At 43.8% G+C, this 18987-nt stretch overlaps 1 protein-coding gene across 3 annotated transcripts in view; it reads right to left on the bottom strand.

Moving 5' to 3' along the window:
- The window catches only part of MVB12B (multivesicular body subunit 12B), a 465376-nt gene that overhangs the window by 362335 nt on the left and 84054 nt on the right, over nucleotides 1–18987 (bottom strand). For 2 of the 3 annotated variants that reach the window (XM_078646101.1, XM_078646103.1), the window contains exon 1: nucleotides 5462–5554. The exons of the other annotated variant lie outside the window; for it this stretch is intronic. In XM_078646101.1, the coding sequence (XP_078502227.1) occupies nucleotides 5462–5533 (72 nt within the window). In that variant the 5' untranslated portion in view covers nucleotides 5534–5554. Of the gene's footprint in view, nucleotides 1–5461; nucleotides 5555–18987 lie in introns of those variants that run through there. 3 annotated transcript variants of the gene reach the window in all.

Genomic DNA, 18987 nt, shown 5'->3' with positions numbered 1-18987 from the left:
GTGAGGGGTTGAGGGTCGCTGCATCCCATCTTCCGTGTGTGTCTAAATGTCCAATGTGGTGAGGAACCATACGTGGTAGGTCTATCTCTAGACGGAACCCGTTATGCTTGGGTTAGCAGCGGTGAGTAATGATGCATCCAATAGTTCTGGAGGGCCGCCTTGATAAGGGCCTCATGCATGGAACTGTTGTGGAACAAGGAAGATGTGTAAGCATGGTACTAGAGAGCTTCTTGAGCAACAAAAAAGAGCATAGATGGGAGCTCGAATCATGGTGCTAACAGAGGTGGCGCATGTGGGAAGGTCTCAAAAGGGTGTTGAAATGATGTCAGAAGAAAGAAGGAGATGCGCTCAAAATTGGTCTGAATAGTATTAAAGCATAGTAAGAGAGGCATGATAATACATATGGAATATCAGAGACATCAAAAAGTGGAGGACAATGAGTGTAGAGCGGCCGGCAACTCCGTAGGTCTAAAGTCCTAGCCGAGAAAGGCCCTCAATACGTTATACATGGGTGAACAGGGAAAGGTATATACATAATAGAGATCTAAGTATGAAGAAAGGTGGTACAATTTAAAACGGATTAGCCGATCTTCGTGGTGTGCATGATGGGGTGGGCCGGAGATGGGGACAATGGGAGATGATGCAAAAGTAATGCACACATTGCGGAATGCACGTTACCAAATGGTGTGCATGCGTGAACGGGGGCCGGTAAATAACAAACAAAAAAAAGCGCACTTGGGCATGAGTGCAAAGTAAGGCATGTCAATGCTGGAACGAACCAGCAGCAATGCCCAACATATCCCTTCACAAGGGGTGCGAGGGGGCTGGTGGGCGCCGGGTCCTGCAGTGTTAGCAGATCCCAAAGCGTGTGAGCGTGTCGCCTCTGGAGAAGTGTGTCATCCATTGGCTCAGTAGGGAGATTCTTTATATTGGAAGAGTAATGGAAAGCAACGTGTGATGGGGTAAAATGTCAATGGTGAAAACGAGGAGAGACTCCCGTCGACGTGCCCCGTCATACACGATTCAAATCGGCTGGTCGGTCTGCGTGTTACAAAGAACGTTCGGCATGCCGATTGACGGGCCTGTGGCGAGTCATGATAACCATGGGAACAAGAATTCCCAGTGTAAACAAAGAGCGGAGATAATGTCAGCTTCCCCCCGAGAACGTGTGGGGCTGTTGGAGGCGGGCGCTACATAGCTTATCCAAAGGAATATGTGTATATGGGACAAGAGTAAGTAAAACAAGTGAAAGCGGGATGTAAGTAGGGGGGAGGAGAAGTCTGGGCAGGCAGGATGACTCAGGGGAGGGGGCGGAGCGGGGCAGAGCGGCATGTGGGTGTGAAGAAGCCGGCCTTTGAAGTGAAGCTAAGCTTCACTTCAAAGGTGTCGGAGGAATGCGGGCGGCTGTGCACGCGCTTTTAAGCTCAATGCACATGCGCATTGAGCTTAAAAGTCACGGGCACTGCAAGGAATCGCCACGATTCCTTGCAAGTTAGATAAAGAGTCGATGAGCCCCTATAGTCTCGCTTGCTCGATGCGCATGCGCATCGACAGGCGAGACCTAAAAAATCGGCCCCCATTTGCATAATTAGGGTGACCAGGCGTCCCCGTTTTGCCAGGACAGTCCCAGTTTTTAACCAGATTTCCCAGCAAATTTCTAGAAATGTAGCTCATGTTCTGGTTTTTAAAGAAGGTCGACTGAAAACGGTGGGAGGTGCTTTTTATGTTTTACAAAGCAGAGATAGTTAGCAATTGTTTCAAGAAAGCAATTTAATTAATAGGCAAGTTACTGGGTTTAAAAATTGCATTGTATGTATGTTCTTACTGCCTGTTCTGTAATTCTCTGCTGAGGAGCGCTCTCATCGCTTGAAGTAAAATTGTAGTCCTTCTTCTATTTTTGTGAAATGTCCCGGTTTTTGGCATTACAATTTTGGTCACCCTATGCATAATGCCTGTCCTCAAATCACTGCTTCAGCGTAATTGCATTAAAAAGAAGGAGGGGGGGTTAAAAAGTGCATGCATTCGTTTACACTGGTGAAACACACCTGAAAACAAGTGAGACCACTTCTACTGAGGCCCCCTGCCCCGCTCAGTATGTGTATACATTAATGGGCCGGCCAGCAAGACAAAGGGAGTGATACCTCTGTTGCTAAACCGGCGGTGGGGGGGCGGGGGGAGGTGGGGTTGTAATGAGCGTCCATCTGCCTGCAGAAAGGCCACTCAGCCACCCACTGGGCCGCTGGCTGTATTCCGAAAATAGAGACACCGCCCAAATCGGCCCCAGACTGCTCAAAAAAGCAGCCCACAGCTGGAACTCTGACACCGGCCCCTCGGGCTGAGCCAGAGCAAGGCCTTTGACTAGAGCCTGGTGCAAGTTTTCATTGGTTTCCCACCTCTACTCTTTACGCTCCTGTTTCTCTACAGGACTTTTGTTTCACCCTGGGGCGGCAGCCCCCACAGCCCCTCCCCGTTCTACCTCGGAGAGGCTGCCCTCAGAATATACAATATCTTCCTCACACCCTTTGCTATAGTTCCTATAGTTCCTAGAATCAGCCAAAGAAACACAAAGGCAGCCTTCTGACCTGGGCACATGTAGCAATGCCCAGCCCATTAATGATCTATTCTCATCAGCAACTAAACCTTTAATGTACCTTTACCACGTAAGCACTGCTCCCTAGGCTGTCTGAACAGTATGGTATATTCCCACCCATTGAATACACCAGCACAAATCAGTGCTAACTCATCGTCAACCTTCTTTGGGCTGACATTATCTGATGGATAGTAAATTTATCGGACCATTTTTCAGCACTCTAAAAAAGAATAGCACTTGTTACAACGCATGCGTTTTCCACGCATGCCATTACAACGCATGTCGTTACAACGACTTGATGGAGGGGGGGACGCTGGAGTTTAGAATAGTATAATTTACCATTCCAACTCAAGTGTGTGCAACAGTAGGGAAGGTGTTGCACCTTCTGGCCCTACAGCAAGTCATTGTAACAACTTGCGTTGTACTGGCATGTGATGTAACAACACATCGTTGTAACGACTTGCATTGTAACGGCATGCAATGTGTCGCATGCGTTGTAAACGATGTTTCCCTCTAAAAAAGGAGAAGCAACCAGCGGGACAACAACGTGGAGCAGGTGCGGGACAAGCACACAGGCGAGAAAGCAACACAAGAGTGACCTCAAAACAAAATATGGAGGCCACACACACTGACGACAGACAGCAGCACGGAGTACAAGGGGAGAGAAGTACACTGGGGTAGCTAGAAACACATGCACTCCTGTGGCGTACTTAACCAAAAAGAAAGAAGTTGTGCTTGAAAAGCAAACATTGGAAGCATAGATGCCAGCCAATCAAAAAACGTGCTAAAGAGGCACTGTTCCTTGGGAGGGACAACCCCAGGATTGAAGAGCTGAGACATCAAATAAAAAGCAGGCAAATGGGATTAACAGGAAAGGCAACCAATAGTAATCAATGGGCGGGTTACAAACCCCTATATGTTGTTGGTATTCCCACAATATGTCTTTTGCAGCCACACAGATGAGCTGTCTGGTAGGCATGATCAAAAAAAGAAGTGCTTCAAAAGTGAGCAGTAGAAGGACACAAGTAATGTGTCCATGATCCTGGGAAGGGACAAACACAAGAAGAGGAAGTAAAGCCTACATAACCTGATGTTTATTATAGCGCGTGAACAATGCGAACAACCAGAACGCAAGCAGCTGTTATTCACAGCACTTGTTTTTCTTGATTTTTTTGCACTTAATGCAATCTTGTGTCAAGTTGAAGACAGGATGCATTTCGTGCTAAAATACATCATCAGATGATGGATTTTAATTTTGCGTAAATAAAATAAAGCAGATTACATGAATGTTGCACACCCTTATTTGTGAACCAGACGAATCTCTAGGAGAAAGTAGCAAAAAACGAAATAAAGGAACTTCTACAGAAACTGAGATACAACCACATATTCTGTTCATTCATGGGTGCTGCCTTCAAATAAACACTAATTTAGGAAGACTCTTTCATAGCCTTCTGGGACTTCATATAATTTGGTTATTATGTAGAGCTGGTTGAATACGGGACATCCACCATGTCTGGTATATTATGAATGCATTGATGTCATGTCTCACAACAGCAGACGGGACACACACCACTTTTTGGAAGATAACCCACTCCACCAAACTCTAAACAAGGCCGGTAATATCCCCTTGTGTTCACGCCTCAAATTGTCCCAAGAACCACTGTAAAAATAGGAGTTATCCTCACTGCAAACCCTTGCGTACTTGAAAATAAGCATACTGCAGTTCACAAGTTTCTCTATCTTGGTGGAAGGATCTTCTGCCAGTCCTCACCCTTCTGCGCTTGAGCCCTTTTGTATTCTGGCACCTGTCATTTTACTTTTCCAAGTGTCAATGCTTCACTACCAGTACCAGAATGCAAAGCGTTGTGAGCTAATCGGCCAGCAGTGGCTGACAAGAACACCCCCTAGTGGACACTTTAGAGCTGTGCAACAATAAGTCTTGTGTAGGTTTCCTATACCACCTATTATTTAAAAACATAATTAAGGCCACTTTTATGGAGATAAGCGATACCCACTAATGTGAGTGAAACCTACTTTCCAGCTCAGTTTCTGCTCAATGGATTCTAACCTGTGTCTAACTCCTGCCATCAGAGACTTCATATTGTCCTGTGCGTCGTACAGTCATACTTTTTTTTTTACTTGCAAACTGTTACCCTGTATTTAAAATGGAAAAAGCAAAATTACCAGTACCCGAATGCAGGCGAGAAAACTACACACACGCAGCGTGTGCATCTTGAACACAATTTGCACTGCTGACGAGGGTACACTGGTGCATATGGCCATTGAGTTCATGTGGCGGATATCACAACGTGATACGTGAATTCATTACATCTTTTTAGAGTGCCATTTGCATTAAGATGAGAAGCATATCTAAAATACTCCTACGCTGACAATTAGTTTATAACAAAATTGGACTTGTGGCTGCAGTGGCCCGGATATTTAAAGTTATCAAACGTCAGGAGACAGAAGTTCACCAAACCTGTTTATTTCGTTGCATTCTGGTACTTGTAGCGTTACCGAACCAGTAATGTATTGAGGACTAAAAGTACCAGAATGCACCGAAAGAATAGGAGCTTGTAATCCTTGCACCTGGTACAGGACCACTGCTGGCCTCTGCAAACAAATACCCAACCATTCCAGGCCACTTCAGTGAGACGCTGGCGCAGCATTTCACCACCGAATGCTCATCATTTCAACATTCCGACATTTGATCGGAGAGCTATGTTTTGGGATGCGATATTGCTGTAGTCACTATATGCTGCAGCGCTGCTTTTATTCTAAGGATTCATGAAATGCAATATTTAGTGCGAGGCTGCCGCCGACAGGAGTCCGCGGTAATGTACATTTCCACAGGTGGGAAGCCATACTAACCCGATGCAGCCCCCCTGTGCACGCCCCTGCGCTGCCGCCGCTGCTGCTTCTCTCCTCCGCTTCCAGCAGCATTGCTGGGTCAGACAGTGAAGGCGGCCACATCAGCTTGGTCCAACGAAGGCCGAAAGAAGCCCAACCAAGAGTAAAAATAAACCCAAAACAAACCCAATCCGGAGAATAACGACAGAGAGTTCACATAAAGCTTAACGTGTTCAAATCAGTTTCCTTCCTTCCCATTTATCAGAATTTTTTATTTTTTCCACGTTATACGTTTATTTTTATTTTTACTTTATTTACTATCACATTAGTTACTATCACTATTTTCAGGAATTCCCTTTACACATCGCTTGTCTAATAAATGCCCTTATTTTTTCTTACTAATGTTTTTTAACTGCTGCGAATGCCTTTGTTGCGGCTTTTATAATCTTGTTCTTGTTGATTTTGTTTTCCTTGAGGCAGTCACTTTCTGTTCGTTTGCCGCAATTCCCCTTAGTTTTCCAACCACCACTTTTTGCATTTCTTTCTATATTTTTCAATCTGATCCATTGCTTCTTCTTAGCACCCTAGCTGCTTCCGTGTGTGGTACAATTGTTTCTATTTCATTACTTTTGCGAGTATGTTTTCCCTTGATGTTTACATTGTGTTTAGACATCAAACGGATCACTGTTACTTGAACTGCAGATGTTTTCTGATGTGGTTTCTTATGCAACGTTTTTCCTTTGGCTGCATATTACGCACATCACCTCAAAACCTATTGTAAGGGGCAGAGTCACCCGGGCTCACTGGAGGACAGGTACCGCTGATTCTGGGTTCTTCCCAGGGGGCTCCTTAGATGACTTAGAAAGCCGAGGAGTTCCTCAGAGGGATCACAGAGGTTGGGGAACTTTGCTGCGTTTGGTGGGAGAATGGGAACATCAATTTGGAGGCCGCTTGTTGAATGCGCTCCGATACCCTTGGGTCTGGACAGCGCTATAGAAAACTTCTTAAATAAATAAGTCTTCCCGTATGCAAGCAAGTGCTCCTTCAAGCAGCCATACACCTAGAAATTCTCATGTGGGACCCATATGTGCCAAATCCAGTGAGGAGCTGCATCCTGATAAAACAAGCACCGGCAAACCAATAGGCCTCACCCTTTGGACCTACGCATCTGCTTGCCGCGTCATTTTTTGCACACATGGGTGATGACATATGCACACACATGCACGTTGACATGTACTGCAGAAATTACCCTGGGGCCATTTTTTTTAATTTACTGATTTGTAAATTAATATTTTTTTTAAAGTCATTTAACTAGTAAAAAAGTAGAATTTTGTAAAGACAGAGGTGCCGATCAATTTACTGCTTGGTCCTACAAATTTTTTTATTATATATTATATATTTGCAAAGCAACTCGGCAGGTCCCCACAGAGCATCCACAGCACAGAGAGAATCCACAGAATAGCAAGTTCCTTTAAAGTATTTTTATTTTTTCTTCTCTACACCATGTGCAAAACAAAAGGACGGTCGACGCGTTTCGACTGATGCTTTTAACTGGACTATAGAGTCCCACTGTCTAGATAGTCTATTTAAAATGATAAGTGCAATTGATCCCTTGTTTGTTTTCATTAAAATAGACTAAACCATTCACCCACTTAGAAGTGTTTGTAACTCGGCAATTAATAGCTGCCATTTACTAAAAGCATTCAATGATACATTTTCACAGTTTAAGACAATATTGGCGGCATTCTCAGTTTACATTTCAGGAGGAATGGTAATGTTATTAAGCAAGCCTGTGATGTTAACCATGGTTTATGAGAATTGATTAGCGAAGGACTGATAGGGGGATTTCACCTTCATAAATATGATCAGTGTAGTAAAAGATCATAAGTGATGCTAAAAACTGGTAGTAAAAACTGGTAGTAAAAATGGCAAAATGGTAAAATGTTGGAAGTCTGCTGGACGTTTCCACGTGATACAAAAGGGGGTGCTGCAAAAGGGGGTGATGATGAACGGAGCATCTGCACCAATCAAACACTCACGCTCAGTCAACAGATCTGGGTTTAATCCATCACCGTTCTTTAGCCCACTCTGCCACCCCAGTTGAGACATGGCTATATGCAAATCAGTCTGACCCTGTGCCTCATGGGAACAGTCCAGCCCAAACTGCCAAGCCATGCCTTCCCTGGACCGGAAACAAGCTTCCTAGGACCGGTTTCTGGCATTACAGCCGTCTTCAGCCAGGCTTGCTTGAATCCAGTGGCAAAGTGAGCAAGGGACTCACGTCTGAGCATACCCTGCCAACTTATGGCGAACAAAGTGGTACAAAAGGGGGTGGTGACGGACAGAGAATCTGAACCAATCAAACACTCACACCCAGTCAACAGATCTGGTTTAATACATCACCGTTCTTTAGCCCACTCTGCCACCCCAGTTCAGACGTGACGGACATGATATTTGTCTAATTTCCCAAAATCAATGTAAGGGAATATGTCTGAGATATACATGTGTACAAGAGGTGTAGAGGGTCAATCTTATCTATGTGAAGTACTTTACATATATATGACCCAATTTCCATCTCCTTGCATTTACTTTAAAACAGACTAGGAAAAGAGTAAAGTTAAGTTCCAGGACCTGTGTTGGATGATATTGCCCCAAGATTGTTACAGTTTTCATTGTTGTTAGGAGAAAGAAAAAGTGTCATGTGCTAAGTGCAAAATATGCATCCATAGGTCTTGAGAAAATTCATCAGTAGAGTCACAAGGTATAACTTAGAGAGTCGGGTAAGCAGTGTTATTGTTCATACAATTGCAGTAGTAAAGTACGTTGTGCATATTGACATTCCAAAAGCCTATACTCTAAGGATTTGTAACTGTCATAGGATGCATTTCAATCCCCAGTACATAAAGTGACAAGTGCATTGTGCAAATATGCTGTGCAAATTCGTAATTTTTTAACACAAATTATATATATCTTTCTCCAAGAATTCAATTGTTTCTTTACAATAAGGAACATATTAACCCCTTGACCGCGGCGAAAATTCCGCCGCGGTGGACGGCGTGGTTCGGACGGCCCCCGGCCGTCCTCCGCATACGCCCACCGTGACGTCGGACGGCCGCCGGCCGTCAGACGCATGGAAGGGGTTAATAACATTCATATGGGGCATTTCTTCAATTATTTCCCAGTTTGTGTTTAGTCCTGGACGGTATCTCTTCCTGTTTCACACAATGGTAGTGGTAGTTTTCTCCTATATTCCCGATAATACCAATTTGGAGACCCTTCACACTCATTTCTTCCTTCGCTGATTGTTCAGAAATCCAATGGTTTTGGTTGGGTATCATAACGGAAACATGTTTCACTTATTGCATATTTCTTCACTCTTTTATCAACATCTGTATTCTTGGTTGGTGCTGAGTAATTTTAACAGAGATTATAATAACATGATTCTTAAAGATGTACATGTAGTTTAGCATCCAGATTAGTGCCAAATGGTTTTTCAGTCCCAAGGGCCGATATGAACTTGGACTCTGCTCTTCTGAGTTCTAGGGTTTTATCCCCCCTCTTTCATTTTGTTTTATCATTTTGGCTCCAAAGTATCTCAATCCTTGGGCATTCCCTTGATGTTTTTCGGAAAAATGCTATCGGGTATGCCAAATCTTTATTTTTTATTATTCGGAGATGCTGTAGAATCCGTAGTTTTAGTTTGTTGATGGTACTCCCAACATAGAATTGTTTACAGGGACATTCTAAGACATACACCACGTGCTTTGATTCACACGTGATGTGTGCAGTGATCCATTCCTTTTTTCCACTGGACAGTACATATGATTGTGTATTTATTCCATGTTCACAGGATTTGCATTTAGAACATTTCCAAAATCCAGGAGTTGTTAACCATTTTCCCTTTTCCTTTTCAGGTGTTTCTAAATGACTCTGTGTGAGGATGTCGCCTAGTGATGCAGTTTTCCTGTATGTAATTTTGGGAGCCGATGGTAGTTTCCTTTTTAGTGACTCATCAAGCAGTAGTATATTCCAATGCTTTTTCAGGATGTTTCGTAAGCATTTGTTTTTCACGATAAAATCCAGAATGATTCGAATCGTGTCGTCATCTTCCAAATCTACTTGCTCATTCAGTAATTCTGATCTTGGTTTCTCCATTACTTTATTCTTTGCTTCCTCAATTACGTTCAAGGGATAGCCCTTGCTAGAGATCTAATACCAGTGTCATCTAGATTTTTCTCAATGTCATTGGCTTCCGAACAGTTCCTCTTGATACGGAGCCTTTGTAAATTAATATTTTTTTTAAAGTCATTTAACTAGTATAAAAGCAGAATTTTGTAAAGACAGAGGGGCCGATAGCAATTTACTGCTTGGTCCTGCAAAAAAAAATATGATATATATATTTATTCATTTATTTATTTATTTTATTTTTTAAAGTACGACTGTGGTGGCTGGGGTGAGGGGTCAACAGAGCAGCAGGTAGGGGGAAGCAAGGGGAATGAGAGGGGAGATAAAACACTGAATAGAGGATGGAGTGGATTTATGATACCGCAGAGATAGTCCAGACTGCCTGCTTCCGCATAATAGTTTCGACTACCACTGGTTTGTAGTCTGGAAGTCCAACGAGAAACTTGGAAAATATATAAAGGGGTTTATTGTTAGCACCAGGAAGCTGATCTACCATTCTGCATGCTAGACATGAAGTATGATCACAGGTTAGAAAGACATGTAGGTCTAGATCTGTTAAGAAGGAAAGGCACTGGCCAAGGGATTATGTGACCTCTAAAGCTAAGGCAATGGAACGGAGAAAAGTCTATAAGCAATCCCTGGCGTGTCCCTCAAACTGAAAAGAAGTGAACACAGAAGAGGGAATTCAAGTAGAGCCTTCACAATTGGTATAGTCCACACTGTCATAGGGAGGGATGTCAGGCAGCTGTGAAGTGGGAGAAAAAATAATGGTGTCGATGATCTGAGCCACAAAGGGGGAAGAGGAGTCAGGGGCACAGGTGAATTCATCATCCTAAAATGAACCATTTGTAAAGTGTGCTGCACACTAGGTCTCTCCAAAACTTACAAGGGTCGCCAAGCCGAAAGCAGAAGGCAATGAGATCAATAAACCAGGATCTGAAGACCAAAGTCTCATTGGGCAGAGCTAATCATTTTACCCGTGAAAACAAAGACAGGAGCCACCATGGTTGCAAAATGCAAGGACTAGACCCACAGTGTTACTACCACACAGGAGTCTGCCACCCGGACACCTTTAATCAATAGTGAGAACGTTAGCAAGAACATATGTCTATTGAGGGACTTTTCTGGGAAATCTGCATTCTGGAGCACATTTGAGATAAGAATATATGTGGCAAATGTGGGCTCTGGGCCTGTGCCCAGGTGCAGCCCTCGCAGCACAAGAGCAGATTGCAGCACAAGAGCAGATTTTGAATCCGTGTTTACTAGGGCGGGCTGGTCTTCATCTAAGGAGGTCAATCAACACATTGTTGACAGCGTAGAACCTGGCGCTACGACACGTAGAACAATCCTCTCAAGCACCCACCTAATCACGGCGAGGAGCTCCAAAACGGGTATAACCAGGAGTAGCCGACAAAAAGGGCCACAGTCAATTAGTTTCACTGGTGCTAGTCCTTCAAAAAACGGCAAAAAAGTTTGAAGACACATTGACAAGAGACTGCCTGATAAAGGAATGAGAAAATAACATCATCTCAAGCAAACCACTCACAAAAGCAAGCATTCTTTATGGTTTTCCAAACTGTACTTCAACGTGGGGCACCATGAGATAGCCTGACAGCACTGCTGGCCTCCAGGTAAATCACCACCATTCCAAAAACACCTTATGCTCAACAGGAGTAAATGGCATCAGCAGAGAAATGCACCAAAATGTGTCACGTTAGGTCCTTGGTGACCTTGCAGGTGTTGTGAGGGTCATTAACAACTATTGCCTTGTTGCTACTGATGAGAAGCAACATCACAGAAGTCTAAACCTGGTGCTGCAGCAGATAAAGATCAGGGTCTTAATTCTACACAGTCAGACAATCAACTTCATAAAGACGAGTATTACATTCTGCAAGTAATACGTAGACTTTAAGAGCGTTTCCACAGACCCAAGGAAGATACCAAGCATCCAGACAACACCACCTCAGCACAGCGTCCCAAAGTTAGTAATGATGGTACGAGCTTTACACTAAAGACAGCTTTAATCATACTAGGGCAACCCAGGCTGAGCTAAACCAAAGAAGGACTGAGCACCTATGCACCAGGAGGAATTCAATGTACAAATCAGCACTGACGGCTGACAACACTATGGCATACCTCACTCCTTGAGACCGCAACAGTGGTGGTAGTCAACGCCCGCCTGTGTGGGCTGAGAGGACCTCTGGTGCAGCAAGATAAGAATGGATGTTGCAATCCACATCCTTTACCACTCACGTCCTAATTGCCAATGAAGTAGATGCTGAGAACGTGGGACCATTGGAAATCACTGGTCTCCCAGCACTTTCATCTGTTGCTCTGGGCACACTCACTTCGAGCAGTGGCAAAACCCACATCCCAAGCACCAGCCTTCCAGTGCACAGTACTGTGAAGTCGGCCAACAATGAACAGGCAATGGCAAAGCCTAGAGATCTAGCTCTAAAGTGCAAAAGTATGCAAACAGTATATTTGCATGTCCGATTTGGCATATAAAGGTCACACCTGTTGACTTTGCCAATGCTGTTTGACCATCGTATATGAATTGCTCCAGCAGGCACAATAAGAGTATTGATTAAAAAAACATAAAACAGCCTACTGCGGTGCAAATAGAAAACAAAAAGGATTATTTTCTGTTTCCCATGTGTGAATGATAGAAATAACAAGGTTTGTTCACTCTGAACTTTTGAAAAGTAAACAAGCACTTCCTGAATAAAAGCAATCCACAGGAGGTGGATTCAAACACCACCACACAGTCAACAGCATAATTCATGAGACATTTTCCTCTAGGTAGAACCAAAGCCTACTCAATGTACATTTTGATAACAATAGGTCAAAGAAGACTTAAAATGGATGCTACCATGCCAGTGTTATCTATAAGTTAGGGTGGTATATCCTTGCACCTAAGACCATCCTCAACAGCTGAGTGTCATGAGACGAACAGAAACAAAGACCTTGCAAGAATGGTGGCTAAAATCCAAAATTAAATACACATGAAACTACTTTAAATACAAAAACCAAGAAGAACATGAGAAAAAGAGCAAATATCAGGGTTTACCATACTGTCAAATAAGGAATTTAGTGAGGAAGCACCATCACCTACCACCTGAGATGAAGAAACTTCTGAAAACCACCAAGAATGTTTGTCGTGACTTAGCAGACAAGGAAGAATCCTTGCTCTTGTGGAGTACCCACATTGTCATGCACAGCTCCCTGGCTCAGTATCAAGCCTTTCCTTCGGGTCCTGGGGCAGTCAGGGCCATTGTACAATTATTTACCACTGGTGTCCCAGGGACGGAGACTTAAAAGCCCACAATTCTATAACCAACGTACTCACTTTACACAGTTGATTTTCTACATTTTATGAGAGGGATGCGGTTAAGGTGTACCCCTGAAGGTGTTGGAGGGGACGAACAAAACTAACGTCCAGGAAGAGAGACATTTCTTTCTTCAAAAAATAATTGATCTTTCAGTAGGGTAGTTAATATCAGGGTAGTAGGGTAGTTAATATCAGGGTAGTAGGGTAGTTAATGGGTAGTAGGGTAGTTAATATCAGGAACACTGTAAAAAAAAACAAAGATAGCAGAAAGCCCTAGCACCTTTCCAAGACAAGACACAAACCCAAACAAAATCCAAAATGAAATGAGGACCTGTGGCAAAGTTTAAATAGGAGGAGAGGCTGAGGCCTGTTTGGCTGCCCTCGGAAACGCTCTCAAAAGTAGGGTTTTCCAACTTCAGTTTTATGCTGAACACCCTGCCAACATAAATGTGGTCCCGTGGATAAGTTGACGAGTTTTGGCACCTGGGTTCCTACCCTGCCATCAGTACTTTTAGGGGTATTGGTGTAAATCAGTTAATCTCGCTGTGGCTTAATACTGTAAGTATGTGCATTGTAACCAAGTATGCACATTTGTGAGAAGCCATGCATTTTGACTATTCGCATCCTACAATCATAACATTAAAAAAAAAGCTTTCAATAGTTTTATAAGAGAGCATCAATATCTTTGTAAATTTTTTTTCAAAATACATAAACACCTTATATAAAACAGTTGATTTATACAGGAAATTCTAAGGAAAATAGGACTTCCATGTTGTCACCTCATGGCTTGATTATGCCAATTCACTCTACTGGGGTCTTCTGGACTGTCTTTAGAAAAGACTATAGCTGGTGCAGAGCACCACTGCTCGGCTCCTGTTGCAACTCTCCAGAAGAGTCCACATCCAACCTTTCTTGAAAGAGTTACACTGGCCTCCTGACAAGGAACGTGTTAGGTTTAAAGGATAGATCCTGACACATAGAGCTCTCTATCACACTGGCCCACAGTACCTTTACAACAGATTTATTCCTTATCTATCTTCCAGGTTACTCCGGTCCTCCAACTCCAGGTTGGTGGGGATTCCTCATTTCAAAAGGAAACAAGCATTTGCAATGCAATAGGTCTCGCATTTACGTGAGTTTGAGCTATTAACATTGCAAATAAAAATGCCTTTTGTTTTTGTTTTTAAAACTTAATAAAAGGCAGTGTCATTTACAATGCCAATAGCTTAAACTATCGTAATTATGAGACCTATTGCATTGCAAATGCTTGTGTTCTACATGATATGAATTAAAAGAAACAAGAAACAACTCTGCTGCGAACTTTATGATATTTATTCCTCAAATCTACTTATGTTCATGTGACCTCTTTTGAACATACTAATGCATGTGTGCCCAGGATTTGAATGTACACTAGTGAGAGCATCCCAGCCCCTGAAACCTCCTCTCGTGGATACCAATACGAGGAGACTCCACCCCCTGGACACTGGTGGTAGCAGCCTCCACCCAGGACACCGGTGAGCCCCCTGCACACTAGTACCAAAAACCTCCATGCGGAATAGACACCAGTGGGAGCAGCCTTTAGCTGCATTGCCGACGGGGCGTGTTTGGGACAGCTGACACCCGTTAACAGCGGGCGCCCCTCCCTCCACGGTGCACGAGTTGGCGGGCATGTCCGTGCCTGACCCGGGGTAGAGCGTCAGCGCGCAGCCCCTACCCTCAAGGGCAGTGCGCACGTTCTTAATTTAGAGCGGTGCCTGCAGGTGGGGCTCATCAGCATCTATTTCTCACTCATCAGACTGTGACCCCGAGCATGGGAGCAAAACACTAAAGGGAGAAAGACAAGAAGCAGTGGCAAAGACAACAGGGAAACAAAATAGCCTGAACGAGAGTGGTAAAGGGACAGAGAGCGATTGACTGGCAGTGGATTAAAGAGGGACCGGGTGAAATTAAGACCACGCAGCCTTTGTATTCAGGCAGCACTTGCTGCGGACTTCCAAAACTGGGGCCCGGTACGTATTCTTTTACAAATTAAGCACTGCACCGGTCCTAAACCGAAAGGCGAGGTGTCACCCAAAAGCAGCTGTTTATGCGCCAAATATGTGAAGGGCGCTCTCCACCCGCCTCTCGATGGGAGCCGCCAGTACTTCAAGGGGTCAGCGCTCTGATGTCAGAGAGTGCGGGTGTCACGTCGTCTACCCAAGCCTTTTGCCTCTCCGTTTACTGCACATGGGAGCTCTGAGTGAGCACCCATTTATTCGTCATCATATTGGGGGATCTATTTTTGGCTGCCTTCTCGAGCGCAAGGAGTAAGAAAGCTAAACCACAACACGCACATTAAACAGCTGCTTCGTGGCGCTTTGCCATGCCAAGCAAAATACTCGCCCTTGGTGCAGCGCGTTGTATGATAACGCCTAGCGTGTTATTAACCGCGTTCAAAGCGTTTCAGATGTTCAGCCAACGACATAAAACATGAATTATGTAGAATTGTGAAATTATAGTTGTGCAGGTGATCCGGGGTTAGAAATCGATCTGTCCAGAGAGGGGCGCTGCAGCCCGGTCGCTGAGGTGGCGCATCTGTGAGTCTACACAGGTTTCAGCCCCTGCGGTGTGGCGCCAGGGTTTAAATAAATGGATTATTTGGATTATTGATAATGGATTATTGGATTATTGGAACCACGGAAAGTTAAACATGCTGCTTGCAATTCCAGCAGGTATAACAATTGTTTTCCAGAAACTGGACAGAAATGTCAGAATCAGACGGCTGGTAATGTGGAAACCCGCGTTAGCCCGCTGGTTTCACAAATACAAATGTTTAAAGCATAGACTGGATTTAGAGCCGAAACATTGCATTTGGGTGAACATTTGCAATAGACATGGAATACGTCTAACAGTATTAAACAGACACTGGGGTGTTGCACGTATACTTTCAAATCACCGATCACAAAAAAAAAACCACAAAGGTACATCGCGAGTGGTGTGCGAGAGGGCCCCCGTCTGCTTGTGTGAGGGAGCAGGGCATCTGTTTTGCATTATGGCGCACGAGTCTAGGCACGATAATGCAAAAGAGATGTCGGTCGGCCGTGCAGGTAACAGACACCAATAGGCTGTGTGCAGGGCGAATGCGGGACATGCGCCCCCATTTGCCCAATTGTGTGCTGTCTTTGTTAGAGAGATGCATGCAACGCCCAATAGCCTGCAACGATAACAAAACCACACGCACAAGCGTGTGGTCAGCTTTTAGAACCCCCTACATGAAGTCTTGCTGCGCACGGCAACGCTAGGCGCGAGACCTAAAAATGGGTTGGAGACTCATACTCCAACATGGCTGCAAGGGACTGGAATGCCATCCAGCCACAGCTTCCGGCCACAGAGGACATCCAGGCATTTAAGCAACTTCTCAAAACTTGGCTCTCTGGGTCAGCTTTCTAAATTTCAAGTCACAAGGGATTAGCTTTACAGCCAGGGTCGGTACACTCACTGAGTAGCTGTCGCGCTCTATAAATCCTTCCAAAAAACAAATCCACCATGAATTAATCTGTAGGAAAAAACACAAGATTCACTGATTGAACATTATAGAAACCATGTTGTAATTCATGATGAATTTGATGTATAACATGGAAGTTCTGTGTTTGGATTATTTTCCTTAGAATCGCCTTTATTAAGAATCCAGTCTTATATAGCATTCATGCGCTTTAAAAACAAATTCTAAAGATATTGATGGGACGTTACCTAATAGAATTAATAAAAGAAAACATTGTTTTAAACTTTATGATTGTAGGCTAAGTATGGCCAAAATACATAGCTCCCCGCAAATGTACATAGTTGGTTGAAAACATACTAGTTGGCAGAGTTACTGACTAAGCGTTAGATCGCCAACAAAGGGCCATTATCATCCATTAAGCCATATGAACATTTAGGTACAATATATACAATATATAAACTTGTGAAATGCAATGCAATTAACTTTTATAAAGTGTAAATCCCCACAAGATGTGCACAATCTTGTATAGTATACAACCATACCAGCTAACGTGCATTGTTTAGCTGCTCTCTAGATAGGGTGGCCCCATATTGAACATATATAGTTCAAGACCTACTCATAGCAGACCTGCCATAGAAACCTATATTCCATGAAGCCAACTATGATGCCTCTGCCCTTTGTCAAGGGTAGAACTGTGACCTTTAATGGCAAGCAATGCATTATTGACCCCACTGAGGAATGGTTTTGCTTCCCACAAAGAGCTCTAGAAGAATGGGATGAGGAGGTGAAATGAAAAGGAGGAGAGACATGTGGTGGCCCTGTTAGAGTGTCAACAGGCTTATGGCCCCCTAGGATGCCCCAAAAGGGATACAACTGCTCCATATAAAGAAAATAAGGGTGATGTGAAGACAATGACAGAAGAAAACCCCTACTTAACCGGGAGCAAAAGAAGATCCCTTGACTGCATGATTTGGAAAAGTCCACAATATTGTCTCAGGCAGCTGAGAGGGAGTGATAGTGATATACAATTGCTCATCTACCCAGTCAGATATGCCTTTGAGCAATCCAGATAAATAGAGATGAGATGTCAGACGATATCAGTTTAGGAACTTACGTCTGCAGTGGCTTTATAAAGGAAATCACACAATGGACTAGAGAAGGGTTTGAGGAAACCGTTTAATAAGCACCTGATCCCCTACTAAGTGCCACCAATAACCAAGCTTCCTTTGCAAGAGATAATTCCCTTCCTCCCTGCTGCCTGTAGATTATCTTGAACCATCGCCCATTACTACACGTTTAATTATTGTGTAAAGCACTGGCTTGCGAAGTATTAAAACTTGGTTGTGCTCACAAAAGAAGAAGTTCATTGTGATTTCATATCCTTTGCCAGTGTGAACATCGACTGAAGTTGCAGGGGGTGGTGTTGACAGAAGTTTCACCTTCAATCTCAGCGGGAGTCAAGATGCACAAAGAAGGCCCTGCTGCTCCACGCAACAGGGGCAGTACTGCTCTCTGATTGGTGGTTGAGGAGGCTTCTCTGGAGGTCCTTGCTTTCAGACTTTTTTAATAATGCAAAATTAGATTGATTCCTAAGATCTGGACACAGAGCATTTCAGAACTCTAGTCCTACGACACAGAATGACTTTGTACCATTGGCTCTTGAGTGATATCTTGCCTGTACTACAAAAATGGAGTAATGGATCTCCGATTAGAGTACTGCTTGACAACACTTACCCCCTGGAGCTTTGAAGAAGGTACACAGACCTACAGGAAAGCCGGTCCAGTTCCCTGAGGGTCGGTGCAATGTTGGAACATGTATTTAGGTTTAAAGAGTCTAGCAACTTGGTTGTGCAATCTGGAATTTCATTTGGTCTTTCTTTGGACTTTAACAAAAACAACATTAAAATAGTTCAGTCTTTATAAAATCAAAGCTCTGGTCAGTTCACTGGGCACAGAGACAACGGAAGCAGCAGGAGGATCCGCTCAGCCACAGGATATGAAAACAGATATTTTGATTACTGTGATAAATGTAGGACTCAAACCATACTCTGAGGATTTTTGCTGCATTCGTAGGGATCAGCAAGATACCTAGTCCCTCTCTGCAGATGAAGGGGAGGCTGACATGAGCGATATCTTCGACTCTAAGGATGTCAATGTTTGACCTGTTCGAGCAGAGGTGGTTCTCCCTCAAACAAAGTTGCTTCATACCTGCAGCTACTGTACATCAGAAATACCCACAGGAAGCTGGATATTGCCCGAATACAATGGAAACTGCACAGGTATTGTGATGGAAGCTGGAATAAAGGCCCCATATACACATTTAATAAAATGCTAACAGATTAGATGGACATCACAGTTGATGGCTAACAGTCCATTTTTATTTGAGCGCAATGGTTTAACATGTAGGAAGTATGCCATCGGAGACCTGTTCCAGAGACACCTGTCTATTTCTAGAAGCCCTCCAAAAGAGTTTCTTAGTCAACAGGGTCAATAACCACAGACAGGCTAGGGAGAATTAAGTCCTGTGATCAACCAGAGTCCAAGGATGCT

This window comes from Lissotriton helveticus, chromosome 5_1, assembly GCF_964261635.1.
Source record: "Lissotriton helveticus chromosome 5_1, aLisHel1.1, whole genome shotgun sequence".
Taxonomy (NCBI): domain Eukaryota; kingdom Metazoa; phylum Chordata; class Amphibia; order Caudata; family Salamandridae; genus Lissotriton; species Lissotriton helveticus.
Note: the sequence above shows the minus strand (reverse complement) of the source record. Positions and strands in the feature narration are given on the sequence as shown.